The 24,081-nt window shown below is 44.3% G+C and overlaps 1 protein-coding gene across 1 annotated transcript in view; it reads left to right on the forward strand.

The window, feature by feature from the left end:
• Positions 1–24,081, forward strand: part of calcr (calcitonin receptor) — a 346,460-nt gene that overhangs the window by 289,433 nt on the left and 32,946 nt on the right. The window contains exon 9 of the mRNA XM_068051371.1: positions 13,611–13,671. Within this exon, the coding sequence (XP_067907472.1) occupies positions 13,611–13,671 (61 nt within the window). The remainder of the gene's footprint in view (positions 1–13,610; positions 13,672–24,081) is intronic.

The raw sequence follows: 24,081 nt of genomic DNA on the forward strand, positions 1-24,081 counted from the left end.
GCTTTGAAGAATGACATGTTTCATGTGATGATTTGCGAACCGCATTTAGCAGTGATCATTGATCCTTTTCTCAACCGTGTCCAGCCCATTTCCTGCACCTCTACCCTCACCCCTTCCACTCCCTCCCAGAACCATGACAGGGTTCCCCTTGTCCTCACTTTCCACCCCATCAGCCTCCATATCCAAAGGATCATCCTCCGCCATTTCCGCGTGATGCCACTACCAAATGCATCTTCCCCTCCCTTCCCCTGTCAGCATTCCGAAGGGATCATTCCCTCCGTGCCACCCTGGTCCACTCCTCCATTACCCCCACCACCTCATTCCCTTCCCGTGGCACCTTCCCCTGCAATCGCAGGAGGTGTAATACCTGCCCATTTACCTCCTCTCTCCTCACTATCCCAGGCCCCAAACACTCCTTTCAGGTGAAGCAGCGATTTACTTGTACTTCTTTCAATGTAGTATACTGTATTTGCTGCTCACAATGTGGTCTCCTCTACATTGGGGAGACCAACCGCAGACTGGGTGACCGCTTTGCGGAACACCTCCGCTCAGTCCGCAAGCAGGACCCTGAGCTTCCGCTTGCTTGCCATTTCAACACTCCCCCCTGCTCTCATGCTCACATCTCTGTCCTGGGATTGCTGCAGTGTTCCAGTGAACATCAACGCAAGCTCGAGGAACAGCGTCTCATTTACCTATTAGGCACACTACAGCCTGCCGGACTGAACATTGAGTTCAATAATTTCAGAGCATGACGAGCCCCCCATTTTACTTTTATTTTTAGTTATTTTTTTCTTTTTCCTTTTTTTATATATATTCTTTTGTGTTTATTTTATTTTACTTCATCTTAGTTTGTTTAGTTTGCTGACCCACTGTTTTTTCATGTTTGTAGTTGCGGCTGTTCAATTTTCAGTCTGTTAACACCCTTTCTGTACTAATGCTTTGTCTTTCAACACACCATTAACATAACTTTGCTCCATGACCTTCTGGTCAGCTATTCGGTGACCTTGTCCTATCTACGCCTTCTCCTTTGTTATCTCTTGCCCCACCCCCACTTTACTTGCTTATAACCTTTTACATTTCTAATATTTGCCAGTTCTGAAGAAGGGTCACTGACCCGAAACGTTAACTCTACTTCTGTCTCCGCAGATGCTGCCAGACCTGCTGAGTATTTCCAGCATTTCTTGTTTTTATTGCAGATTTCCAGCATCCGCAGTATTTTGCTTTTAATTGATCCTTTTCTGTTGCTTGACAAGGCAAACACTAATTGATTTTGTGCTCTACTGTGCAGTCAATTCCTGGGAACCATACCTTTTCCCTAAGGAGTTGTTTGGTTTTGACTATTCCCTTGTGTCCTTCGTGTGCTACACTGACAACACATTTCCTCAATGAGTGTGGAATGACATTACAGTTGTTGCGTAATACGAGATTAGATGTGATTGAAACGGTGAGCTCATTTCAAACATTGTGAAGACCTTGTAGTGTGAGGGCGATGTCGTTTGTAGATGCTCTCTCAACCACATCTTTGCAGTTTTGTGATTCCATACCCGTTCAACATAGCTGCAATGCCTTATCTTGTTTTCTTGCTGCTTTGATGTCAACTAGTTTTAGCAACTTTGGCACCACATTTATGCTTACATAGTTATGATGTTGTTCAGCAACTTTTTCCTCAAGACTAGTAGGACCATCTGTCGGCAACAGATGTCGTGAAAGGTAGTCTGCTGGGTTGAGCTTGTCTGGCGGATACTCAACATGGAACTCGTACTCTTGTAGTTTGAATATCCAACACTGTATTTGAGTGGGTGGTTTGTATGTAGATTGTTGAAAAAGCTCATTCGTGGTCTGATTGGTTACTACTTCAAACTCACTTCCATACAAGTAGAGATGAAAGTGTAAGATACCCCATGTGATTTAGAGAGCTTCTCTCTCTGTTTGCGAATAACATTGCTGTATGGGCATTGGCAGCCTGCTTGACACCGCAATGATTGATGGGTGATGTCTTTCTGCACAAGAATTGCACCTAAGCCAACCAGGCTTGCATCCACCACTAGCTGGGTGGTTATCTCAGGGTTGAAATAGGCATTTCTGCAACTTGCTGACAACTATTGTTTGATCTAGTGTACTGCCTATTTGTGTGATTTAGTCCATTCCCACTTGGTGGTCTCTTTTGTCAGATTGCACAAGAGGGCAGAAACAGTAGCAAGATCAGGAATGAAGCAACTAAAGTACGTAACGAGTCCGAGCAGACTCCACACTTCTTGGACGTTTGTAAGATCCGCAGGATTTGCAATGGCTTCAACTTCCCATGGATCAGGTGATACTCCTTCCAGAACACATGACTGAAGAATTCAATTCAGCTTTCATTGAACTAGCATTTGTCTTTGTTCAAGATGAGGTTACATTCTCTGAGATGTTGTAGGCATGAATGTAGGCATGTCTCGAGTTCACTTTCAGTGCGACCGTAGATGAGGATGCCATCACTGATGTTCAGTGTGCCTTCAGGTCCTTGCAGTGCAGACTGAATCATGTGCTGCAATACCTCAGCTGCTGAGTTGACTCCAAAGCTGAGCCTCTTGTATCAAAAAAGTCCAGTGTAAGTGGAGAATACAGTAAGTTATCTTGATTCTTCTACAAGCTCGGTTTGATGGTAGCCTGCATTGAGGTCAAATTTAGCGAACTGTTTCTCATTTATTTTCTCAATGATATCATCGATTCTCAGTGTCAAGTGTCTTTCTTGTTGTATGACTTGGTTTGGTGATCACATATCAATGCAGATTCTAATCTGGTTCTCGTTCTCGGGTTTCTTGATGACTTGTGTGGATCAGAAACAAGGGGTAGGCTCATCCACAACTTTCTCAATAATGTCAAAGTCAAGTAGGTGCTGAAGTTTCTTCTCTGTCTGTTTGCTGACATGAAATGGTATTTGTCGCTGTTGATGTTCAACTGAGGGCACATTAATGTCTACATGCAGCTTGCATGTAACACCTTTCCGTTTGCCGATATCAGTGAAGCAGTCGGCATACATAGAAACATAGAAAATAGGAACAGGAGTAGACCATTTGCCCTTCGAGCTTGCTCCGCCATTCATTATGATCATGGCTGATCATCCAACTCAGTAACCTGTTCTCGCTTTCTCCCCATACCCTTTGATCCCTTTAGACCCAAGAGCTATATCTAACTCCTTCTTGAAAACATACAATGTTTTGGCCTCAACTGCTTTCTGTGCTCGCGAATTCCACAGGCTCACTACTCTCTGGGTGAAGAAATTTCTCCTTATCTCAGTCCTGAGAGGTTTACCCCATATACTTAGACTATGACCCCTGTTTCTGAACTCCCCCACCATCGGGAACATCCTTCCTGCACCTACCCTGTCAAGTCCTGTTAGAATTTTATAGGTTTCTATGAGATCCCCCCTCATTCTTCTGAGCTCCAGCGAATATAATCCTAACCGACTCAATCTCTCCTCATACGTCAGTTCCACCATCCCAGGAATCAGTCTGGTAGACCTTCGCTGCACTCCCTCTATAGCAAGAACATCCTTCCTCAGATAAGGAGACCAAAACTGCACACAATATTCCAGGTGTGGCCTCACCAAGCCGCTGTATAATTGCAGCAATACATCCCTGCTCCGGTACTCGAATCCTCTTGCTATGAAGGCCAACATACCATTTTCCTTTTTTACTGCCTGTTGCACCTGCATGCTTACCTTCAGCGACTGGTGTGTGAGAACACCCAGGTCTCCCTGCATATTCCCCTCTCTCAGTTTATAGTCATTCAGATAATAATCTGCCTTCCTGTTTTTGCTACCAAAGTGGATAACCTCACATTTATCCACAATATACTGCATCTGCCATGCATTAGCCCACTCACTCAACTTGTCCAAATCACCCTGAAGCCTCTCTGCATCCTCCTCACAACTCACCCTCCCACCCAGTTTTGTCATCTGCAAATTTGGAGATATTACATTTAGTTCCCTTATCTAAATTATAAATGTATATTGTGAATAGCTGGTTCGAGAATGTTGTTGTTATGTGTAGCAATTGCGTATGTGACTGCAATCATGTGCAGATCTGTTGCTGTGTGGAAACTGATAAGCTTGTCACATTCTCCAGATATGACATAGAATAGAGTGTTCATTCTAGTGCCTTTGAATGAGACTGGCATTTCAAAAGTCCCAAGAACGCTCAGTGGTTTGCCGCTATTGTAAGGGAAAATTTTCGTATTCCCTGGTTTGCAGAGAATGGGGCAATCCTGAAGTTTGTTGAATGTTTTGTCTCCAATGACATTGACAGATGTTCCTGTGTCTATGAGGGCATCTACTTCCGAGCAGCCAATGGTCACTGTCACTCGTGGCTGTTTGTTGAGTCCGAGAGAGAGCACAGAAGTATGTTCAGGGCATTCCTCGTCAACATTGGCTATGTTCTCTCACTCTTTTGCTCTGATACACATACGTAATACCCTTCTGTTGGTATTGGCCTTAATAATTGATTTGCTGATGAGCAACAAACATGAGAAAGGTGATCAAGTTTTCCACAAGTTTTACACTGTTTACCAGTGGCAGTACACTTTGTCCAGTGTGGGTAAGCACCACCACAGTGGAAATATCCTTTAGACAAGTCATAACTCTGTGAGACAGCTGTTGTTGCTGTGCAAGTGGTTTCCTGGCACATAAGTGACAAACAGTGTTTACAGGAGTTGAAATTGGACTATGGTAGTTCCTGTTAGCAGACTCAACTTCAGTAGTTCTGGAGTCTGAGAGTGATAGTGATCTTGCTAACTCCAGCGGCTCTGACACCTTTCTGTCTTTCTCAAGTGCTTTTCGGCATAGTTGACTAGCGAGACAACCTTCAATTATTCGTGTTTTGATTTCCCATTCGACATGTTCAACATCACCGAAGTCACGTGCAATATTGGTCAATTGCCTTGTTTGCTTCTCGCTTAGTGCATTGGAAGACAATTGTGTCATATATGGTATTTTTCTTGGGCGTGAAATAGGTTGTTGGTGCATTTTTTGCTGAGTCGTAAGAATTTTGCTCAGGTGTAAGTATCTCAAAAATGTCTTCTAATTCTTCACCTCCATAGTGAAGAAGTAGGGCCTGTTTTCTTTTGTTATCTGTGATTGCAAAATCTCCCATCACATCTTTGAAACTTCACAACCACTTTTGCCAACATGAGAATAAAGAAGATGGTTCTGAGTGTACATCAAAAGATGGTGGACTGGGCATAGACAACACCATATAGATCATCAACTCAGCAATAGTGTGTGCTTAAGGAATTGGGATCGCTTTCCTTTCAGGGAAAAACTTCACTGTAATGATCCATTTTTTTTGATTGGATGGTTATTTTGGAAAGGTCAGTTTGTGTGTGTGTGTATACACTGTGCAAGCTTCCTGTGTGTGTCTAACACTGCCTCAATGTGTTCTGTAAGTCTCCAACTTAAAATGCTGTCTGCAGAAAGTAGAAAAACACCTTCCAAAAGTTTCATACCTGAAAGCAATGTTTCCAATTTTTCACCATCCATGTCACCATTGTGATAGTCTTGGGATTAAACTGTAATATTCAGTCAGAGTTAGTAAGACACAAAGATGCTACATGCTGTTAAAAACATGGATTCCTCTTTACTCTCTGATGGACACCCTCTGCTGCTACCTATGTGTATGGTAGCCTTAAATGGACAAAATGCACAATGCAATTTTCGAAACACGACACTCCACAACCTGGCAATCAGGAGCACACAGCCCTTGGTACCATGGATAAGGCAAGCTGCTCAGGATCAGGAAAGGAGGAGAAGGAGAAAAAGGAAGAAGAGAAGCAGGAAAAGAGAGGAGGCGTCCAGATATTCCCTTTCTGACCAAGCTCTCCATGATTACCTCATTCAACTAAGGTTCCACTGAACGCAACCTCAAATCCCCATTGCATAACAGTCACAGCGTACCATCGCTCTAAACCTCCATCCCCCACCAGGATGGTTTGAGGGCTTTCCGCTTCTTCCTGAAACAGAGGCCCAACCAGTTCCCATCCACCACCACCCTCCTCCACCTGGCTGTACTTGTTCTCACATTGAACAACTTCTCCTTCAACTCCACGCACTTCCTTCAAGTAAAAGGTGTCGCTCTGGGTACCCGCATGGGTCCTAGTTATGCCTGTCTTTTTGTGGGATATGACGAGCATTCTTTGTTCCAGTCCTACTCAGGCCCCCTCCCCCAACTCTTTTTCCGGTACATTGATGACTGTATCGGTGCCGTTTCCTGCTCCCGCCCCGAACTGGAAAATTTTATGAACTTTGCTTCCAATTTCCACCCTTCTCTCACCTTAACATGGCCAATCTCCAACACTTCCCTTCCCTTCCTCGACTTCTGTGTCTCCATCTCTGGGGATAGGTTGTCTACTAATATCCATTATAAGCCCACCGACTCCCACAGCTACCTCGACTACACTTCTTCACACACTACCTCCTGTAAGGACTCCATTCCATTCTCCCAGTTTCTCCGTCTCCGACGCATCTGCTCTGATGATGCTACCTTCCATGACGGTGCTTCTGATATGACCTTTTTCCTCAACCGAGGATCTCCCCCCACTGTGATTGACAGGGCCCTCAACCGTGTCCGTCCCATTTCCCGCATCTCTTCCCTCACCCCTTCCCCTCCCTCCCAGAACCGTGACAGGGTTCCCCTTGTCCTCACTTTCCACCCCATCAGCCTCCATATCCAAAGGATCATCCTCCGCCATTTCCGCCACCTCCAGCGTGATGCCACTACCAGTCGCATCTTCCCCTCCCTTCCCCTGTCAGCATTCCGAAGGGATCGTTCCCTCCGCAACACCCTGGTCCACTCCTCCATTACCCCCACCACCTCGTCCCCGTCCCATGGCACCTTCCCCTGCAATCGCAGGAGGTGTAAAATCTGCCCATTTACCTCCTCTCTCCTCACTATCCCAGGCCCCAAACACTCCTTTCAGGTGAAGCAGCGATTTACTTGTACTTCTTTCAATGTAGTATACTGTATTCGCTGCTCACAGTGTGGTCTCCTCTACATTGGGGAGACCAAGCGCATACTGGGTGACCGCTTTGCGGAACATCTCCGCCCAGTCCGCAAGCAGGACCCTGAGCTTCCGGTTGTTTGCCATTTCAACACTCCCCCCTGCTCTCATGCTCACATCTCTGTCCTGGGATTGCTGCAGTGTTCCAGTGAACATCAACGCAAGCTCGAGGAACAGCGTCTCATTTACCTATTAGGCACACTACAGCCTGCCGGACTGAACATTGAGTTCAATAATTTCAAAGCATGACGGGCCTCCCATTTTACTTTTATTTTTAGTTATTTTTTTCTATTTCCTCTTTTTTATATATATTCTTTTGTGTTTATTTTATTTTATTTCATCTTAGTTTGTTCAGTTTGCTTACCCACTTTTTGCTTAACCACTGCGCCACTGTGCCGCCCTTGATGAATAGTGCAATGCCACCTCCTCTTTTACACCCTCCCCCCACCCCGTCATGCCTGAAGATTCTATATCCTGGAATATTGAGCTGCCAGTCCTGCCCTTCCCTCAACCATGTCTCTATGATAACAATAATATATTCCCATGTGTTAATCAACACCCACAATTACCTCCTCTCTCCTCACTATCCCAGGCCCCAAACACTCCTTTCAGGTGAAGCAGCGATTTACTTGTACTTCTTTCAATGTAGTATACTGTATTTTCTGCTCACAATGTAGTCTCCTCTACATTGGGGAGACCAAACGCAGACTGGGTGACCGCTTTGCGGAACACCTCCGCTCAGTCCGCAAGCAGGACCCTGAGCTTCCGCTTGCGTGCCATTTCAACACTCCCCCCGCTCACATCTCTGTCCTGGGATTGCTGCAGTGTTCCAGTGAACATCAACGCAAGCTCGAGGAACAGCATCTCATCTACCGATTAGGCACACTACAGCCTGCCGGACTGAACATTGAGTTTAATAATTTCAGAGCATGACAGGCCCCCATTTTACTTTCATTTTTAGTTACTTTTTCTTTTTCTCTTTTTTACATTTTTTACTATCTTTTTTTTTTGCATTTATTTCATTTCATCTTAGTTTGTTCAGTTTGCTTACCCACTGTTTTTTTTCAGGTTTGCACTTGCTGCTTTTCAATATTCAGTCTGTTAACACCTAATCTGTACTAATGCTTTGTCTTTCAACACACCATTAACATATTGTTTGCCTTTGCTCCATGACCTTTTGGTCAGCTATGTGGCCTTGTCCAATCTACACCTTCTCCTTTGTTATCTCTTGCCCCACCCCCACCTCACTTGCTTATAACCTGTGACTTTTCTAATATTTGTCAGTTCCGAAGAAGCGTCACTGACCCGAAACGTTAACTCTGCTTCTCTTTTCACAGATGCTGCCAGACCTGCTGAGTGGTTCCAGCATTTCTTGTTTTTATTACAGCTTACCATTCCTCTGTTATGGACCATCCCTTGGCCAAAATGCTGAAATAAAAGCCACCACAAAACAAATATTCCAAACCAACTTTATCAAACAAACCATCCATATTTCCATTCAAAAGTCAACTAATTACCCTAGTGCCTGTCTTGTGGGAGTCACTGCCTGTCCTAGTGCTCCTATGCAGTGGTACCCCAGTGGCTGCCGCATCGTCAGTGAAGGGCTGCTGACTTTCAGTGGAGGAGACTGAAGTTGGCCTTTCAGGATGGCCTTGAGTAGCTCTGGTCCTATAAGGCCCGGCTTTGGACTGTACCATCTCACAGTGAGTGGCAGCAGTCTGGACTGGCTGGTTGATAGGCAATGGCAGTGGCAATGGTGGGATGAGCACAAATGCTGTCATCCTGAGAAAAGACAGCAGGTTCCTGCTCCACAGAGTCGCTGCTACTTTCCCAAGGCGGCCCCTCAGCAATTCCAGTAATCTGCTGGAGCACAGTTTGCTGGACTGCTGTGAACCCCTGAAAGCCCTTTTGAACACTGGTATCCACAGCTGTGTTGGCAATTCTGAGCCTACATGGTAACCAGTTGGGTTTGCATGGCAACAAGCTGAGATTTCAACGCTCGGATGTTGGGTGGCTTCTGCTTGTGCTGCAATGGAAGCTGTTGTGTGATTGCCTTTAAGAGCAATGTACCTTTAAGATCTTAGTATGCTAATGAGCTGAGTACCAGGATGCAGTCATGTGACTACAAGCTGGTCTCACTCTGTACTGTAACACCGAGAGGCAGCTTCTGTAAATAGTTAGCTCTGTGCTGTAAATACTTGTTAGTTGTTTAAATAAACCTGTTTGAGATCTTCAATCAACTGTACTCCACGCAGCTCATTTATGTTGCATCAGACAACATAAAAGTTTCTCATTACAGAAGCTGAGACATTGGCCACCAGATGCTGCATCATAGTTGGATCTGCAAGTATTCTCATGGCGTTAGCCACCACATCCACACTGGAAAGGATGGGTTCCAAGCTTTGTGCAAAGCCCTTTGCCAAGTTGGAGCCGATTCCTCCATTCTCCCTGACAGTAGCATCAGGCTTTCCGGCAGGCGTGCTATGTACCAAGCATTTCAATGTGCATGCTCATCAGCCTTTTTCAGTAGCCCCTCCCCATTAAAGCATTCTTCTGAGCCCTCTGCAGCAGAACTTGTGACTTCATCCTCCAGGGAACTGGCTCCCACGCTATCCTTTCCCTCTGCCCTGGCTGCAGCCCATTTGTGCCTGTTGATTCATCACGTGCAGTTTCTGCCTCAGTGCTACTCTATGCACAGTGCTTGTAGCTGAGCTGGTGGACTGCGAGTGTGAAATCAAGTGACAGTGTTTCTTCTTCATTAGTCTCTTGTTCCTCTTAGACTTTAGGCTCCCACACTAATTCTTAACCAGCATACCTAAAGGAGAAAGGCACAAGGGTGGGGTTGGGGTGAAGGGAGGTGGGGAGGATCACGGGGAAGCAAGTGCTGTATACTAGTACATCAGAAGAGATTGCGCGATGAAGGTGAAGTGGGATGGAAGAAAGTGGATTAAATAGGAATCTACTGTCATCCTCTGTGGTTTCAGCCCCACTGCTGGCCATGGCCTCAGTCGTGGCTGCTCCAATAATGGCCAATACCCTCTCCTCCTTGGGTCTGTCCCTACCAGTTAGCTGCTACTGCTTCTGGTTATGTGCCACCTTATCTTGCAAGAGAGAGGAAAGTGTGGTAGTAAGTGTGGTGCAATGTGTTTGGGTGTGGTGCCTGACATAGTTGAATAGCTAGCAGTCTGTGCAAGTTGAGATGTGAGTATGAAGCTTACAGCAATACTAGGTGTGTGAGGGTGAAGTGAGATGATGAATGTGAGTATGAGTCGTGTCTAATAGAAACTATTAGAAGGTGAGCAAAGAGAGTGTGGTGAGTGCAGTAGTGTGGGAGGTTTATAGTCCATTTGTAAGGATATGGCATGTCATGATGTATTCACTGATCTTGACTACTTGTGTGAGTCCATTGAACTTTTTGCAGCATAGCACCAAGGTCTTCAGAGCTATACTGCTGGTATCGACCAAGATGGCTCTCTATTCCCTCTGCCTTTGTAGTATCTGTTTAGAGGGCTTCCTGACCCCTGAGGGAAGAGGATCTCTCTCCCCTGCCGCACCCCACCCCCACCCCGTCCACCTGTTCACTTCCTCCATCACTGACGCACTGTGGCAGCAGTGCGTATCATCTATATTCTACAAGATGCATTGCAGCAACTCACCAAGGCTCCTTCAACAGCACCTTCCAAACCTGGGCCCTCTACCACCTCGAAGGAAAGGGCAGCAGACGCATGGGAACACCACCACCTCAAGTTCCCCTCCAAGCCACACACCATCCTGACTTGGAACTATATCACCGTTTCTTCACTGTCGCTGGGTCAAAATCCTGGAACTCCCTTCCTAACAGCACTGTTGGTGTACCCACATGGACTGCAGTGGTTCAAGAAGGGGGCTCACCACCAACTTCTTGAGGGCAATAGGGATGGGCAATAAATGCTGGCCTAGCCAGTGATGCCCACATCCCACAAAAGTATAAATAAAAAAAAAACTACTGCAGCAAGGCCTCCAGTGCTTCATCAGAGAATGTTGGGTCTCTGGTCTGTTGTGCCATTTCCATTCCTTATTTTTCTCATCGACTCTTCTCTAACCAGTTTCAATATCTGTTGTGGCCAGAAATGAATTTTGCCTTTAAGAGGTGCAGTCAGCTTGAAGTTGTGCAGACTAGCTTTAAGTGATGCTCGTCTTGTATGAACTTGGGGCCCCCTGCTGAGGCGTGCAGCCACTCAACAGCGTGCTTAAATGCTGGGCGTTATGCTACTATTATTTAAATTAGCAGGCAGCACAAATTTTGCATGTTGCCTGCATTGCTACTGGTGGACGAGGGTTAATCACGCATCGTGATCCCCGTCCCTGTTTTCCAGCCTTATCCAATTTTTTTCCCCTGTCTCTTTAAATCAGCTATTATCTATGTGTCGGGGATTTATATCAGAAATAATGAGATCTTCCCCTAGCCTTGAAAACAAAAAGATAGAAATTATATTGGGACCCATTCTAGGGTTATGACTCATTGATGTGCGAGTAGTGAACGCCCAAATAGGGAGCTCCAAAAATTGGGCCTTGGGCCTCATCTACATATTCAGGGTGAGTTGTTGTGCCTGCTGCACCTCCACAGGCAGATCACCCCATGAGAAAAATGAATTCCAGGTTTCCACCAGCAGCCCTCAGGTATGTGCCAAGGAGGATAGTTGGATCAGGCAATGGGAGGACCAATAGCTAGGAGTGTGAAGTCGAGGGGAGCACTCCTGGCTTTGCAGAAAATTTAATTTAAAAAATTTCACCTTCTGTTGGCAGCTGCAGAAGCCACTGAGGGATCCTGAGCGGGGCAGATTAGAATTGTGCATGTATGTACCCATGGAAGAATTACTTCCATTGGTTGGCTTGGGGAAGATGTCTGCCCTAGGAAATAATTTAAAGAACAATATTAGCCTGGAAAGTCATGACAAAATTATAGTTTGATTTTTCAAATCACAAGACAACATAATGGAATTGGCCAGCAAGTTCAGGAGATTAAGAGATGGGCCATGTGTTGTGACTCTCTGGAACATGCTGGTCAATTTATGCCACTCCACAGTTTGCCTCACACAAACAGCATCTTGTCCTTAGTCTCCCTTTTTTTTAAGAACTTGCTGCATTTGTACATGTATTGCCCATAAACACATTGCAGAAAGTTAGAGCTGGAACCTAACAGTGTAATACCTATTTAATGACATGATAATTGTTAATACAATGCCAATCAACTTCTCTGACCCGAAAAGGGAACAATTTAAACTGCACAGTCTCATTCCTGCATGTAGTCAATTTTGTTAGATATTTTAAAAATGCCAATTCCTTACATTGGTTATTCTTGCGTATTGTCCTGGTGAGTGCAAGATGAAAAGCTTCGACAACATCTCTAATTTCAGTAATTCTCAAGTTCTGTACTACCAAACGACTATTTTTAAAACGTTTCTTACTTTTCCTTGCTGCCCTTAGTCCAACCTTTATTTCCCTTTCTTTATTTCTCATTCTGCATCTGATTTAACTCTAATTCACTCTCCTTTTCTATCGGCCCTTTGTTTCTTTCTCAATCCTGAAATCTCATTAGTTAAGGGGATAGGCTTTTGGTCCCGCTGTTCCGAAGGTCCCAGATGTCTGGCTCAATATGTAAAATTTGAGGAAGACCAGTTTGAATGAAAGCAGTAATACCATCCATGCTGGGATTCTCATATTTTTATGGCAACTATATATATATTTATATAGTCAATGGGGGTAAACAGTACATTCAGGGGGTTGCTGTGCTATTTTTCTTACTCCGTTTTAATAGTGGCAAACATAAAATTCTCTGAGGTACCAGTACTGCAGCAGGAAAGAAGGAAGGATACAGGACAGAGAGCAGGAAAGAAACAGAGAAGACAGAAAAAAGTGAAAGAACAGGCTGCAAAAAGAGAAAACAGCCAAAAGACAGAAAATGAGAACAGTTAAAATACATTGTAACAACAGTCAAGACAGCAAGAAAAGAAAAACAAGACAAATTAATGCAGTAAAAAAAATTAGTACAGAAAGAAAACAATACTCCATGAAAGAGAGAAAAGCATAATGTAAAATGATTATATAATAAAATGTAATTTCATGCATGCTACCTATTCTTGCATTTTGTTTGAATTTCATACACATAATTTGGATCAAAATTCCCCTAGTTTCATTTTTTATATACTGTTCTTCATAATAAATCCTACTTGCTTTCAGCATATTGAAATGTCTCAAAGTGCAGTGACTGTTGTTCTTAGTGTGTTAATATTCTGTGTTTGTTATAATTTGCTGTGATGTTTTATGAAAAAAGGATCTGTTCAAATCAATTCATTTACTTAAAAGGTGATGTTCTGCTAAAATTACAACTTCAGCCTTCTGGTCTGAATTTTCCAAGTATGTGCTGATGACAAGGAACGCACCTGTGATTTTGCAGTTGGCATTGGCAGGTGTTGGGGCAGGGGTTGTGGGGTGGTTGTGGCAAGGTTTATTACTTGAGTTTGTATTCTTTATAAACTTAAAACTTCTGAGGTGCAATGAGTGCAGACTCTAACATCTAGAAATTTCTCTTTCAGGATTTCCTTTAATACCAGCTACCATTCATGCAGTGGCCAGAATAAAATACTTTAATGACAAGTAAGTTTTTCTTATAACTCTTTTCTTCCAGTTTACACTCTCCTCTGTTGAAGGTGCTGATTGATACGAATGCTCAGCTCTTCAAACACCCACAATCCTACTGCAAATTGTCACTTTTTGTAAAGTCACCACTTTAAACAGTAAATTTGCTTTAAAAATAAACACTTGAACTTGAATTATGCTGATGGGGATCGGACTCTTTGAATTCTTCATGATTGGCGGCAGTTTGTGTCAGTCAATCCTCCCAGCACAGCCGTGACATTTTTTCTTCTAAATTTCACCAAAGATTCCAACCTTGCCAGTTTGAGCTGAGGTTGTACTCGCCTCGCTGTTGTACCGCTTTTGGCTAGATCATTCCTGCTCCCATTGTTTTAGTAACTTTCTTCAGTCTCTCGCTTTCTCTGCCTTGCTTCACTGGACTGCTTTCATTGGATCTCTGGGCTGTTTCTTGACCTTCTTGGTCAGGTGTCCTGTTCACTTTCTGGCCTGCCTTTATTGCTATCCCATAGTCTCTCCATGCAGAACTGAAAAGGATTGCGACGTGAAAAAACAAAGGGGAAAGAGAGAGAGAGAGAAGACAGACAGAAGAGTTAACAGAGAAAAGAACGTGGAAGAGAGGATCAGAAAAGGGAGGAAAGAGTGTGTGAAATAGAAGGGAAGAACCATAGAAATGTACAGCACAAATGGAAGCCATTTAGCCCATTGTATCTGTGCTATCTTTTTACTAAAGCAATCCAAAACAAATTGTACTGCTCTGTTCTCTTCCCATGGCCCTGTAGCTTCCTCTGCTTCAAATATTGATCCATCTTTCCCTTGAAAGATGCAGTGGTCTCTGCCTCAACTATTCCCTGTAGCAAAGCATATCAAATCTCAATAAAGAAATCTCTGCTGCACTCTACCCTCAATCGCAGTAAAAAGTTAAATATAATGGCACCTCATCACTGACTTCCCAAGCAGAAGAAGCAGTCTTTCCCTATCTGCCCTATCAAAGCCCTGCATAATTTCAAAAAGCTCTACAAAATCTCCTTTGACTTTTTCTCATTTCAGGTCTCTCCACATACTTAAAGTTTCTTACTCCTGACATCCTCCTGATAAATCCACACTATGCTCACTATGATTTTAAAGACTCTTTTTATAATAAGGCACCCAAAACAGTACACAGTGCTCCAACTGAGACGCAACCTTGAGCTGTTTGTTATGGTTTTATCTACCTACATGTGCACTTTCAAGCAATTATTCTTTCTTATATTTGACGTAAAAATCTTTAGGTCTCTTTATTTATCCATCTTTCCACTAAGCATATCTCACATTCCTTGTTTGTCCTCCCAAAAGGCATGCTCGCATTTTCCTGGATGAAACTGTATCTACCACCTGTCTAATTAGTCTCTATCCTCCTGAAATCTTTTACAGTCTTCAACATTGTATTCCAAGCTCCCTACCCTTATGTAATCAACATATTTTGCTATTGATTTCTGTGTCTAAGTCCAAATTATTTGTATGCATATATATTTATATGCATTATATATTACATGTACTTGATCAGCCCATACATCTAGGAACATAAATACTCCCTAATTTATTCTTTCATAATGTATTCTAAGAATTTATCCACCATTGATGTTAGATCAATAGTTATCTGGTTTTCCCTTCACTCCCTTCCTGAGCAAAACACTTACATCCACCAGCATCCCTGCACAATTTTAACACCTAAAGAGGATTGAAAAACTCTGCTACATTTTGTCTGACTTCTTTCAAAAGCCTAGAGTACATGCCAATAGGACTCCGAATTATCCATAGTGAGACAGGAAAGAGCAGAGTCAGTGTCAGAAGGGAAAGAGAAGGGGAGGAGGATAGAGAACAGCTGGATGGTTGAAGAGGAGGAAGAGAGAGAGGAAGGAGGATGGAAAGAGAGTAAGAAGGAGATGGAAAGGAAGGAAATGAGGAAGAGAATCAAAAGGGAAGGGAAAGAGAAAAGGGTGAAAGAGAAAATAAGAGGGGGAAGAGAAGGGAAAGATGAAAATCTGTCACGCAAAGAGGTAAGATCCAAGGTAAGGAATAGGAAAAGATAGAGAGGAAGATGGGAGAGTGAGAAAGGAAATAAAAGTTAGAGTGAAGAAGAGAGAGGAAGAAAACAAAGTGAAGAGAAGTGAGTGAAGACAGGAGAGAGGGAGGAAAGAACATGAAGGGAAACAGGAGAATAAGAGCACAGAGAAAAGAGCAGGAGAATATAAATGGAAAGAAAGAAATAAGAATAGGAAAGGGCGAGAAAGCTGATTTTTTTAACGATCTATTGGTGGTACTCGCTAGAGGAGCTGCAAGTTTATGGATGAACCATTTGTAAAAAGGATGATCATTATTCTTAAATTTATTGGGAAGAATGATGTGTTGCATGATAAAGCCACAAGAAACTGTGGGCAAACACAATGGGCTGGATTTTAGTGTGTAGGAGTGTGAGAGTTTGGGAGTGGGTGGGGTAAAACTGGTGAAATTGAGAGCGCATCAGGAAGCCAGCTCCACCCCGCCAACTTCCATGCTTCACTGCAGTGTGGTAGGCTGCCTGCGAGCAACCCCTTCAGGAGAGGCGAGTTTCCATTTAAGGTATGTTCATCTGTCAATTACAGCAAAATTGACATGGGATTTTAACTTTACCTTCAGGTCCACAGGTTTCCCAGGCAGGGAAATATTGCAATAAGTACTCAGTGCTGAAAACTGCTTTCTTACACACTTACAACAGCAACAACTACTTATATTTATATAGTGCCTTTAACAAAATAAAATGTCCCAAGACACTTCACAGGAATATTGTAAAACAAATCTTGACTCCAAGCCACATAAGGAGACATTGGCTGGAATTTTATGTTGTGGCAGAGGCCCTGCCCACCGGCTGAAAAGTCAGGAGTGAGCCTGCCTCCGCTAAGCCTGGAAGCCATGCAGCAATTTTGCGTGGTTCAGGCCCTTAACTAGCCTATGTCAAGATTTCCGCCCTCTGAAGCAGGAAATCCCACCACCAGGAGCTGCCTCAGAGGACTGGTTGCTCCTCAGTCCCAGCTGCAGCACTGGAAACAGTGGCCATTGCTGGGACTGCACCTAGCCAGGAAAGCAAGAGGGACGCCAACACCGAAAACTGTGAGGTTTCAGGCCTCACCAGGGAAAATCGGCTAGGCCCCGATGTGGGGAATGGGGGTCGACTAGGAGGGCAGGTGAAGTGCTGCAGTGGGTGTGGCTTGTACTGCTGTGGATGCCCTCAGTGGGGTACAGTGTTCCTGATCAGGAGGCCCCCCCACCGAGTCCGCAAGAGGGCCACCGGGTATTAGCAAGCAGCGTCCTCAGCTTGCGAAGTGCCCAGCCGCTGCTGGTAATTAATTAGCCACTTAAGGACCTCAATTGGTGGGCCATTTTTAACCTCCCCCACCGCTGGTAAAATGGCAGTGGGGGGGCGGGTAGGCGATTGGACGGCACTCCCGCCTCCCAGTCAATTTTACACCCCCCCCCCACTTCCAGTCCGCCCCAGGGGCGAATAGGAGGTGGGGGTCTGGGGGGCGTAAAGTTACAACCATTAGGTCAGAAGATTAAAAGCTTGGTATAAGAGGTAGGTTTTAAGGAGTGTCTTAAATGAGGAGAGAGATGTAGGGAGAGAATTCCAGAGCTTAGGGCTGAGATAGCTGAAGGCACTGCCATCAATGGTGGAGGAATTAAGATCAGGGATAATCAAGAGACCAGAATTAGAGGAGCACAGATATCTTGGAGGGTTGTGGGGCTGGAGGAGATTGCAGAGATAGGGAGGGGTGAGGCCATGGAGGGATTTGAAAATAAGGAAAAGAATTTTAAAATCCAGACTTTGCTTGACCAGGAGACAATGTAGGTTAGCAAGTGCAGGGGCGATAGGTGAATGGGAATTGGTGCGAGTTAAGACATGGGCAGCAGAGTTTTGAATGATCTCAAGTTTACAGACCACAGAATGTGGGAGACCAGCCAGGAGTGTATTAGAATAGCCAAGACTAGAGGCATGAATGAGCAGTAGATGAGCTGAGATGGGGCAAAGTTGAGTGATGTTACAGGGGTAGAAATAGGCAGTGTTAGTAATGGCATGAATATATGGCATGGAAGCTCAAATCGGGGTCAAATATGACACCATGGCTGGAATTTTACATTGAGGCAGTAGCCCTACCCACAGGCTGAAAGGTTGGGGGCGAGCCCACCTCTGCTGGGCCTGGAAGCCATGCTGCTATTTTGCGTGGACCAGTCCCTTAATTGGCTTTGTTCGGGATTTCTGCGCTTTGAGGTCGGAAGTCCCATTTCGCAGCTTTTCAGTCTCAGCAGTGTCACCAAGAGCAGTGGCCACTGCTGGGACTGCACCCAGCGAGAGGCACCACGATGGGCGCCAGCCTGGGTACAGGTAAGTGGTGATCAGGCCTTGATGGGAAAAAGACTTGCTCCCACCTGGACCTGATAGCCACACTTAAACAGTGATTGTCAAATTCACCACTGCTCTCAATTGTTTTGCCTCTGGATCCTTCCAGGATTCATCCGGAGACATTTGCAGGTTCTTGCAGTCAACGGCACATAATTGAATAAACGACAGGTGACTGATGACTTGTTTTCCAGGGCCGCCAATTATGTCAATTTTACCTGTGATGACACCAGTCAGAATGAGCAGGCGTTTGGGTTTGAGGCTCTAGCTTGTTTGCCACAGGTGCAGGACATCGTCAACTGCATTGCGACTTAACTGGCACTACAGTGGCAATCAAGGTGTACCCCCAGATCACCCTGGAGTGTTTGTGAATCTCAAGGGCTTCCATTCTATCAATTTACAGCTGGTGTGCAACCACAAAAAGATCTTTATGCAGGTGTGCGTAGGATTCCAGGCAGCTGTCATGATGCTTTTGGCCTGTGGCAGTCCACCCTCCTCATGAAGTCCCCAGCATCACAGGTGCTAGAATTCAGCCAATTCGATTCACTCTGCGTGATATCAAGAAATGACTGAAGGCACTGGATACTGCAAAGGCTGTGGGCTCTGACAACACTCCAGCAATAGTACTGAAAAACTGTCCTCCAGAACTTGCTGCGCCCCTTGCCAAGCTGTTTCAGTACAGCTACAACACTGGCATCTACCGAGAAATATGGAAAATTGCCCAGATATCTCCTGCACACAAAAAGCAGGACAGATCCAACCTGCCCAATTACCGCCCCATCAGTCTACTCTCAATCATCAGTAAAGTGATGGAAGGTGTCGTCGACAGTGCCATCGAGTAGCACTTGCTTAGCAATAACCTGCTCAGTAACGCTCAGTTTGGGTTCCACCAGGGCCACCCAGCTCCTGACCTCATTATAGCCTTGGTTCAAACATTCAAACATGGACAAAAGAGCTAAACTCAAGAGGTTAGGTGAGAATGACTAACCTTGACATCAAGGCAGCATTTGACTGAGTATGGTATCAAGGAGCTCTAGTCAAACTGAGGTCAATGGGAATTAGAGGGAAAACACTCCGCTGGTTGGAGTCGTACCTAGCTCAAAGGAAGATGGTTGTGGTTGTTGGAGGTCAATCATCTCAGCTCCAGGACATCACTGCAGGAGTTCCTCAGGGTAGTGTCCTAAGCCCAACCATCTTCAGCTGCTTCATCAATGACCTTCCTTCAATCATAAGATCAGGTGGGGATGTTCGCTGATGATTGCACAATGTTCAGCACCATTCGTGACTCCTCATATACTGAAGCAGTCCGTGTAGAAATGCAACAAGACCTGGACAATATCCAGGCTTGGGCTGATAAGTGGCAAGTAACATTTGGGCCACACAAGTGCCAGGCAATGACCATCTCCAACAAGGGAGAATCTAACCATCTCCCCTTGACATTCAATGGCACTACAATTGCTGAATCCCCCACCCTCTACATCCTGGGGGTTACCATTGACCAGCAACTGAACTGGAGTAGCCATATAAATACGGTGACTACAAGAGCAGGTCAGAGGCTAGGAATCCTGCGGCGAGTAACTCACCTCCTGACTCCCCAGAGCCTGTCCACCATCTACAAGGCACAAGTCAGGAGTGTGATGGAATACTCTCCATTTGCCTGGATGGGTGCAGTTCCACCAATACTCAAGAAGCTCGATGCCATCCACGACAAAGCAGCCCGCTTGATTGGCACCCCATCTACAAACATTCACTCCCTCCACCAATGTGTACAATCAACAAGATGCACTGCAGCAACGCACCAAGGCTGTTTAGACAGCACCTTCCAAACCTGCAACCTCTACCACCTAGAAGGACAAGGGCAGCAGATGCATGGTAACACCACCACCTGCAGGTTTCCCTCCAAGTCGCACACTATCCTGACTTGGAAATATATCACCGTTCCTTCACTGTCACTGGGTCAAAATGCTGGAACTCCCTTCCTAACAGCACAGTGGGTGTATCGACCCCACATGGACTGCAGCTGTTCAAGAAGGCAGCTCACCACCCCCTTCTCAAGGGCAATTAGGGATGGGCAATACATGCTGGCCTGGCCAGTGATGCCACATCCCATGAACGAATAAAAAAAAATCTTCACATCTGGAAGCAAAGTTACTGGCTGGCTGCTCAGAGACGAGGGAAACCCACTTATACCGTGCCTGATGATATCTCTCAGAAATGCAAGTTGCGCTGCAATGAATGCCATATTACCACCAGACCTGTCATTAAACAAGTCATGTTGAAGATGCACTTCAGGTGCCTGAACTGATCTACTGACCTGAAGGTGCCCTTCTGTATGCACCAGCCAGGGTCTCCAGAATAGTAACGGTCTGCTGTGCTCTGCACAATATTGCTCAGCAGTCAAGCTTGAACATGCAGGAGGCCCAAAGGGCAGAACACAGAGCCTCTTGGAAGGATGCAGCGGATTTGGAGCAGTAGGAGGAAGGGGAAGAGGAAGACAAAGAGGGGGAGGAAGATGTGGCGACAGCAGATGATACGGGTAATGCACCACATTTGGATGTAGTGGATTGAATTGAGCAAATGCTAGATCAGCATATACAAATTAATTACAGAGAACAAATTGTAAATTTAACCTCTTTTTCACTTGAGTGTAAATAATTGCCTGTGTGGAGCTAACAGAGAAAAATCACAGCAGGAGGATTTCAAGCCTGTAATGGCGCCCATGTAATTTTAGGGCCATGAATTGAAACAGACAGAAAATCAGGGGGGAGGGGAGGCAGGTCTTCGCACTCAGTTGTTCTTTATGCACTACACTCAGGCAATTACTTGCACTCAGGTTCATAAAAGGAAATATTCCCATTCATGTCTCAGTTGCATTCACCAGTTGTGGTGCTCCTAGTTGTGAATATTAAACAATTCACCATGTGTCCAGCTATGAGTCATTTCCTCTTTGTTTATTTCATGGACAAAAGTGTTTTGACTGAAGTGCAACATAAAATTAATCATAATGTGAATGAAAAGAAGAAATATTCTTTGCTAAAATTGCTGAATAACAAATAGAATATATTTCCTACTTTTTCTGGGTAAGTGCCAACACTTGAAATCCTGTAGCTCTCGATGGATCAAGCCCAAAGAGGGATGGAGTTCAGCATGGTTCAACAATCATTCACACTTTATACATCTTCTAAATTGCTCCTGCTGGAATGTGCTATGTTATGTGCATGATATGTGTCCACCACAGTAATGACATGGAACAGGAAGATTAGCTACATACCTACATACTGAAAGGACCCAATGATAATGTGCTACAAATACACTGGCCTTCACTATACTGCTTTCTAAAGTTTTACAAAATACAGCATAATATACATTTTATAGGGCACTTACCATCAGCAAAATTAACTATAAAGCATCCTTTCTATAGAATACCCTGACCACAGAATGCCTTTGGTATGATTCATTCAGACAGTATTAATAAAGTTTGATAATAGTCACCAATAAATCCAATAAGGAATTCAGGAGAAACATCTTTATTCTGAAAGTGGTTAGAATGTGGAACTCGCTACCACAGGGTGAGGTTGAGGTGAATAGCATAGATGCATTGAAGGGGAAGCTAGATAAACACATGAAATAAAAAGGAATAAGAGGTTATGCTGACAGAATTAGATTAAATAGGCTGGGAGGAGGCTCATGAGCAGAATGGAAGGTTGGGCCAAATGGACATTTTCCGTGCAGTACATTCTATGTAATGTTCCAAATCAGGATTTTTTTTTTGCATTTTACGATATATGCTATTCCAGTGTACTTCTCCTGGAGTTACAGCGGGAGTCTTTTGGAATGGTTTGGCATTTATGCCCTTTGTGTTCTGTTTATATTACAAGAGCTATATGAAATATTCCTATTTCAAATGGCAGTCAATCATAGAGAAATTGCTTGTTGTCTGGTTCTCAGCAGATCAGCAAGGGAGGAGCCTGCAAGAACATTTGGATGTTTCAATCTTAGGTCAGTGCCGCTCCCGGGCACTGTTTCAAAATTCCTTTAGTACTGCAAGAACAGTGCCTCAGCTGCACCATAGTGGAGCCAATGCTTTCCCCTAATTTTCAAATAAATGTACCTCTGGGATTTGGGTCAGGGTCAAGGCGAGATCAAATTGGCAGCCAAAGTCCTTCCCATTGTACCTCTGGTGGCAGAGCAGGTCTTCTGCAATTTTGATCTTTGTGTTAAGTAATCTGACATGGATAAACGCTACACTTACAACACCATAACTTATTGGGTCTGTAGAAGTTAATATATAGGACAGTAATTTTTTTTTAACAAATGAACACCCAGTGATACATTTAAGTGCTATTCACAGTGATAAACTGTTGCTAATTATAGCAGGTTCTCTGGCCCAAAAGTACTGGTGCAATTACTTAAGCAGAGCAATCTCCTCTGACCCAATGAATGCAGAACATAAATAGGGAGCACATACTGTTACAGGTATAACGTCAATAATAAAATATACTAATTAAAATATGTATCTGTTTAGAATCCCAATAAGGCACAGAGTTAGAAGTTGAAATGAGCACTGTGACAAATTATTAAAAGGTAGTAATTTGTTGACTAAGGGGCTGTTACGAAAGCAGTCCCTGTAGTAAAACAAATATGTAAATGATCACTGGTGTGTGAATGAACATTAATTTAATCCATGGTTTGTTTATCCACACTTGTGGTATAGAGGGTTTACTGTAGGAGCATTTTAATTACAGTGTAGTACTCACCAGAGAGTTTACCTAGTTTCTTATTTGGTACAGTAGGGACCATACGTCTAGAATTTAAGATGGTTTCTTACAGCCCAGGATTTTTATTAAAGGTAGTTCCTACACAGATATCATACAAGACTGAATTACTCCACTTATAAGTACACTAATATAGAAAGTCTATGGTGTCATTGTGCTTCTTGAAGTACAGTGAGGTAGAACTTCAGCCCACTGTTTTGGCCTATTACTGACCTCATCCCAAATCCCAGTGACGGGCTCATTTAAATAATTGGGCTAGTAGTGGTGGAGCTCAGTGAGGGGAGAGGAGAAGTCTGGGGCCCAGGTCGGGCAAAAGAAGGCAAAACTGTTTTCCATTTGCCTTCAGGAAACACAGGGACTACTTGGAAATAGAAATGGATCCTCCTGGGATAATTTACCATTCATCTTTGGATCTTCAGGTGCTACAAGGTCGACAATTGCACTTACGTTGGCTCTTGGCCAATGTAGGTCCTTCTGTGCTTAATTAGAGTGTTTCAGGTAGATTTCCCAGGGAAGCTTGGGAAAGCCCCATGAAATGGGTAACATGCTGGTACGATGCAACAAGGACAGGGAGAAGCAGCTGCTGCCCCTTGAATTCTAATTTCCTTCGGGTTTATCAATGAGGCAGAAACTGGGTTGACGAAGTTTCATCCCTAATTATAATTTCCAAACATTAAAGATATCAAGGGATATGGGGATGGTACAGGAAAATAGCATTGTGATAGAGTGATGGAGACGGCAGCTAGGGAATGGATTTTGTAGCGGAGTCCAAAGTAAATGGCTTTGGTCTTTCCAACATTTAATTGAGGAAATTTCAGCCCATCCAGTGCTGGATGGTGGACAAGCAATCTGATAATTTAGCAACAATAGAGGATTTGAGAGAGGTGGTGGTGAGATGGACCTGGGTATCAACAGCATACGTGTGAAAACAAATGCTGTGTTTTCGAATGAAATAGGAGGAGGCCAAGGATAGATCCTGGGGGACACCAGAGCTAGTGTTGCAAGAGCGGGAACAGAAGCCATTGTAAGTGATTCTCTGGCTATGATTAGATAGATAGGAATGGAACCAGGTGAGTTCAGTACCACCCAGCTGGAGGACAGTGGAGAAGCATTGGAGGAGGACGGTGTGGTCAACTATATCAAAGGCTGCAGACAGGTTCAGTAGAACAAGGAAGGAAAATTTACCTTTGCCACAGCCACATAGGATGTCATTACTGACATTGA

Source organism: Heterodontus francisci, chromosome 2, assembly GCF_036365525.1.
Source record: "Heterodontus francisci isolate sHetFra1 chromosome 2, sHetFra1.hap1, whole genome shotgun sequence".
In the NCBI taxonomy this organism is placed as follows: Eukaryota; Metazoa; Chordata; class Chondrichthyes; order Heterodontiformes; family Heterodontidae; genus Heterodontus; species Heterodontus francisci.